The sequence below is a fragment of the Lampetra planeri genome, unplaced genomic scaffold, assembly GCF_965212315.1.
Source record: "Lampetra planeri unplaced genomic scaffold, kcLamPlan1.2.h2 scaffold_1942, whole genome shotgun sequence".
In the NCBI taxonomy this organism is placed as follows: domain Eukaryota; kingdom Metazoa; phylum Chordata; class Hyperoartia; order Petromyzontiformes; family Petromyzontidae; genus Lampetra; species Lampetra planeri.
This window is the reverse complement of record NW_027614694.1, coordinates 15,103-21,043: the sequence shown is the minus strand read 5'-3', so window position 1 is coordinate 21,043 and position 5,941 is coordinate 15,103. Positions and strand designations below refer to the sequence as shown.

Below are 5,941 nucleotides of genomic sequence, written 5' to 3'. Positions count from 1 at the left end.
GTACATGCAAGAACTGAAGCTGGACTGACTTTAACATGAGCTGTGAGAACAGACTTGACGAGAGGGACGTCGACAGGAAGTGTCGGTGGGTGTTCGTTTTCTTCACAACTCATTTACATTAAAACATAAGTGAGATGCAAAGAAATGAACAGTTGATTGTGGTGATTTGACTGTAACAAGCTGATGACAGTAAAAGCTGGGTGCTTTTATTTCTCCTGCAAAATGCTGCTGTTTGAGTTTCATGAAATGCCGTTATCCGAGAACGCAGTTCATCAGAACCACCAAGAGGGGGCGCTGATTCACTGTGGGAGACATGCGAGCGTGCTGACATCAGAGGTAAGAACGTGCTACGTTCTGCGTGACCCCCAAACAAACACACACACACACACACACACACACACACACACACACACGCCCTCTCTCTTTCTCCGTGCCACGACTCACCGTTTTATATCCATCTTGTCAGACGAGAACGAGCAGCCCGCCGAGTTTGTCCCTCGCAGGGATCCGTCAGCTCCTCCACGGGGAGTCGTCGGCTCTGCCTCGTCCTCCGCGGCCGCCCGTGAGGCTTCATCCAGCGGGGTGAAGGTAGGTTGAAGAGGCGGCGGCAGGAATGACGTCTGCTCGGCGTTCTGACGGTCCTGCAGCTGGTGAAGTGTCCGAACATGTAGGATGGCGTCGCCTCGCAGTTTGCCCAGAAGCAGACGTCTGTGTCTGAGTTTAAATGAATTACTTCATTTAAACAGTACTACTACTACTACTAATAATAATTCACCTGAGCTGCAGCAGCGCCATGTTTCAGTTTATTTAGGGCCAAAGTTAGCGCAGCGGTCACCGGCGCTGGACGGAGCCTGATGTCCATGCTGCTCTCCGTGTGCGTCCAAAGCTGCGTTTACTGACTCCCGTTAAACATGGAAGTAGGTCACTACTTTCTACTGCTGTTTGGAGTCAATCAGGTGAGGTGAAACACCCTCTGACATTTACACGGACAGAAACCAGGCTACAGGTGATATGTTGGATAAAAAAAGCCTGATAAAACTCAGTGAGACTTGTCGGGCGAATACATCTAATTTCCAGGTCGATATTAGATTTGATCCCAGTGCTGATATGAGAATTTATATTTACACTAAAAAAAGAAACGAATCAAATATTAGTTGTAAAACTAGAGCTCACCTATCCTCGATGAATCCAAACGTGGACATATTTTTTCCCACATGTGACATGAAAAGGTCACGTTTGGTTTTCCATGAAAAAATAGAGATTTAAAAGCTCAATTAGAAAACTAAATTCACATCAAGTGCACTCAGAGCTCACATGACAGTAAACTCACCGTCACGCCTCTTCGGGGGGGTTGTCGTTGCATCACTGGCCTTCTCGGGCCTTGGCACACTTTGCAGGAGTGATGCTGTGAAACAAATAGATTCATTCACGCTGGAATCCATGCCCGATCGCAGCGATTTGCGTGATGTTCCCTTACTTCCTCCCGCACAGAGCTGCGTGTTCCTCCCAGTGGGAGTGGATCCGTTTGCTGCAGCAGGCCTGACTGATGACCTGCACCGCGACATGTGGGAACGGCCGCAGGTCGGAACGTGGAAACACCCAGTGACCCCCTCCACTGACCACCACCAGCAGCCCGACGAACACTGCGCACACCCTGCAGACGGAAATGTCATTTTAAACGCACATTTGTAAATGACGCTAAATCTGGCAGTTAATAACTGAATTCACGTATACGTTTTAAAGCTATTAGATTATAGTATAGAATATCATTAATAAAATAATTAGCTTCACCAAAATCATGTTTTAAATTTATCTATTTGTTTGTTGCACAATGTGGCCGACAGATGACCCCCAAATACATATTCACTTTAATTCCCCCCTCCCATTTCTTTCTTTCTTTCTTTTTTTTTTTTTTTAAATACGACAATCGTCCATTGTGAACCTTATTTTATTTCATGACACATGCTGGCTTCTTCCCGGCGTATTTAAGTCAACTGTGGAAAGCTGTATTGTTGCTAACTGGTCAGTTTTTAGAATTCACTCATAAATAAAAGCTGAGCGGCAGCTGACGTTTCAATGACACGTCATCTGAGGCAGGCGAAACTGATTCATTTGAAATCCAAGAGGTGTTTTCGTTGCAGAAGGAGTTTAGTTTAAAATGACAATTAGTGCCAAAGGAAATCTGATGAATAAAAGTCTCCTAAAGTTGAGAAAAAATTCCAATGTGATAATAAATGCATGGCTCTGCCTAAGTAAAGTAATTATATCTGTAATACTAAAAATAATTATAGTACTATTATGATTTTGAGAGGCAATGAATTTGTCACTGGAATTCATGGGTTTTAAGAGAGAAAATAATAAGTCAGGCCCTTTTCAGATTCACGTTAGTGCCTAATGGCGAAGCATTTTGAACAAAACCTTATGAACTAAATAATAATAATAATATGTACATACAAAAATACATTTAAATTGCATCAATATTAAGGTAACTGTTTTTTTAATTTCCAAATTTCATTTCATGTGGCTTAAATCAACTTTAAATAATCCAAGTTGTATTTAGTATTATTTTTTTATTAATACTATAATAATTAGCATTATCTTAAATATATATAGTGTAGTATAGAGTTGGCCAGAAATATCAATCATATTGTAACTATTATGTGTGACAATTAATAGGCCACAAAACTTTAATGTGTATATGAAGCTTTAGATGCCTCAAAGCAAAGGTCGACTTTATTTGACTGCAAGAGAAGAATTAATCATTATTTGTAATTTGTAATTATGACCAGAGCACTTACAGGGAAATATATGTACCACATGTTTCTATTTTTTTGTTTTTGTTTTACTAGACCACTTTTGTTTTTGTTTTTACTAGAATGGGATGTAGTACAATAGCATAATTTAGGAATAAACATGTCAAATATTGGACGAGATGTTCTACAGCTATTTGTTATCACATTAGAAGTGATAAATGTCAGTTATTTGGACCAAAGTCCAATATATTCTAACAGTGATTTGATACTAGCTTGTAATTCATGACTGATTACAAATGTAATGACTTGAGGTCCAATGCTGAATCAATAAATCATAAAACTTCCCACATAATCTGTAAAAACTTTTCATTGAGAGCCACAAACTATTACTGGTGAATCTCAACGCTGACAGATTTAGGGCGAACAATGAATCAGAATACTTTGAAATTAACAAGAGTTAAAGCAAATTTAGACAGTCACTAAAACTAGATTTGCTGACATGTACTGTCTTAATAAAACACTTAATCAAGTTCATTGTCTAGTTGTGCTGTGATTTAACCCATTTATGGGTTATATACATTTCAGTGCCCTGTGATTCTATGTGATATTAAGCTGTGGGAAAAGATAAAATCAGCATGCAGCAGTTGGTTGTAAGAGACCAAGCAACTTAATTCACGGTTCTAATCACACATAATTCATCATTAGTTAAATCGTGAGGGCACTGGCTCGGGCTACACATTACAATCTAACGAATGCTTATATGTGTAGATACTGTATAAAAAAATGAAATGAACAAATGAAACGGAGGAAATCCATTTCCTACGAAAGAAGGTTGTTTCGCTTTCGTTGTAAATGACAACTCACTTTCAGCCCCCCCTCCCTGTCCCGTTTTATACCTGTGCAGATATCGCGAGACTTGGGCGCTAGCGCTGACTGGCCGTGGCTTTGCAGTAGACGGAGGGAGAAGGCAGGCAGCATCATGGCGGACAGAGACAGTGGAAGTGAGCAGGGAGGAGCAGCCGCGGGCCCAGGCTTCGGTTCCATGCACCTAGCGACAGGAGGGGCGGGCTCGGCTTCCGGGCTCCAGCATGAGACGCAAGAGCTGGCGTCGAAGCGTGTTGACATCCAAAACAAACGCTTCTATTTGGACGTTAAGCAGAACGCGAAAGGCCGCTTCTTAAAGATAGCCGAAGTCGGGGCCGGTGGAAACAAGAGCCGCCTCACTCTCTCCATGTCCGTGGCGGTCGAGTTCCGTGACTACTTGGGGGACTTCATCGAACATTATGCCCAGCTTGGTCCGAGCAACCCGGGGCTGGTTCAAGACGAGCCGCGGCGAGCACTCAAAAGCGAGTTCTTGGTCCGGGAGAATCGGAAATACTACATGGATCTGAAAGAGAACCAGAGGGGACGGTTCCTGAGGATTCGACAGACCGTTAACCGGGGGCCCGGTTTGGGATCCACACAAGGCCAGACGATTGCTCTTCCTGCACAGGGACTTATTGAGTTTCGTGACGCTTTGGCTAAACTTATTGACGATTACGGCGTAGAGGACGAACCGGCGGAGCTCCCCGAAGGGTCCTCATTGACTGTGGACAACAAGCGCTTCTTCTTCGACGTAGGGTCCAATAAGTATGGGGTGTTCATGAGGGTAAGCGAGGTGAAGCCGACGTACCGCAACTCAATTACGGTGCCCTACAAAGTGTGGTCCAAATTTGGAAATACGTTCTGTAAATACGCCGAGGAGATGAAGAAGATCCAGGAGAAACAGCGGGAGAAAAGGGCATGTGAGCTGCAGCAACAAGAGGAGATGCAGGCGGACGATGGAGACGAGGATTGATATAGAGTGCAAAAAAAATTCAAGAAAACAAAACATGCAAGAGCAATGAGAATAACAAGAGAAGTATAATTAAAAAAACTCTACTGTATAAAGAAAAAAATCTAAAGATTTAACTGTAATGGTTTAACTCCAAGGGAGCTTCACCCACAATATAAGAAAACCTCCACAACCTGACAGTTCTGACATGGTGTCACTCATCGCTGGATGTTCCCCCACTTATCCACCATTAATACAGTAACAGGCTGCTAAACAAAGTAATAACATGAACATTGTTTCCTACTTGACAAACGTTGAACTGAGTCTTTATTTCCCTTATTAACTGAGAACTTTTGTACCACTAAGAATATTGTTAAAAAAAAACAACAAAAAAAAGTGTTTGCAATGTTCAAATGGGATTGTTGCAGAGGACAAACCATTTTCGTTTCTTGTGAGTTAATGACTTCAGCACAAATCAGATCATTTAATTTTTCAACCAAAATTCTAAAACTTTCTTAAAAAGGTTGTGACAAGTACTTGCCATTCAGTTTACCTTTACCTGTGAGTAGAGATGTGTTTACACATAAATCATATGAGGGCTAGGCCTGCTTTGGAAACTGGTTAGATGTCATGCAGTATATTAAAAAAAAGGTGTAGGCATTTTCATGAAATGAAATAAGTGCTCTATCTGTTGTGCAATATGTATTGCATAAAAGTCAAATATATATTGAACTGGTCAATGGACCTTGACATGAAGACATTTACCAGAGGCATTCAAAGATATATTAATATTGTAAATTTTGTTTCAGTTGAAATTGTTGCCATGCAGATGGATATATTATAGATGACCTTTGTGTCTCGTTGTTAATGCAATGTGTTCATTTTCAAGGTACTAAATGCGTATTCGATACATGAAATGCAGTTGACGACATGTAGCAAATGGCCTGAATTGCGGATTACATAACAAGACAAACACCCTACACATGTTGTGTTGATTGTGACCTGACAAAAGAAATGAAGTTCAGCAAAGCAGAACATCTGAGACGTATTGTGAACTTTTTCAGTTGTACGGTGCCAACGCGTGCTGTTGCTGCATGTTACTCTGCAGCCTAGGTAGATTTCGTTGGTCTCCCAAAATATTGGCTCAAGGACTCTTTTGCGTATATCTTTATCTGCCTATGTTGTACGAATCTCGAGTACTGAGTGAGTTGCATTCAAAGGTCGACGTTACCATCACTACGCCGAGGGCCACGGAGGAGCACGCCGGTCTGTGAAACAGCGTGCACGTTCCTCTGATTCATCAGACCCATCAGAAAGAAGTTCAGTGGGGCTACTTTGGATCCATACTCTTAGTTCCTTCATTTGTAGGCCCAAA

The 5,941-nt window shown here is 41.8% G+C and overlaps 1 protein-coding gene across 1 annotated transcript; it reads left to right on the top strand.

Annotated features, from left to right (window-relative positions):
- Positions 1-3,732: 3,732 nt before the first annotated feature.
- LOC144740180 (transcriptional activator protein Pur-alpha-like) lies at positions 3,733-4,590 on the top strand. The gene has a single exon (XM_078623040.1). It carries the CDS (start codon positions 3,733-3,735, stop codon positions 4,588-4,590), a length of 858 nt encoding a protein of 285 aa, XP_078479166.1.
- Positions 4,591-5,941: the final 1,351 nt, after the last annotated feature.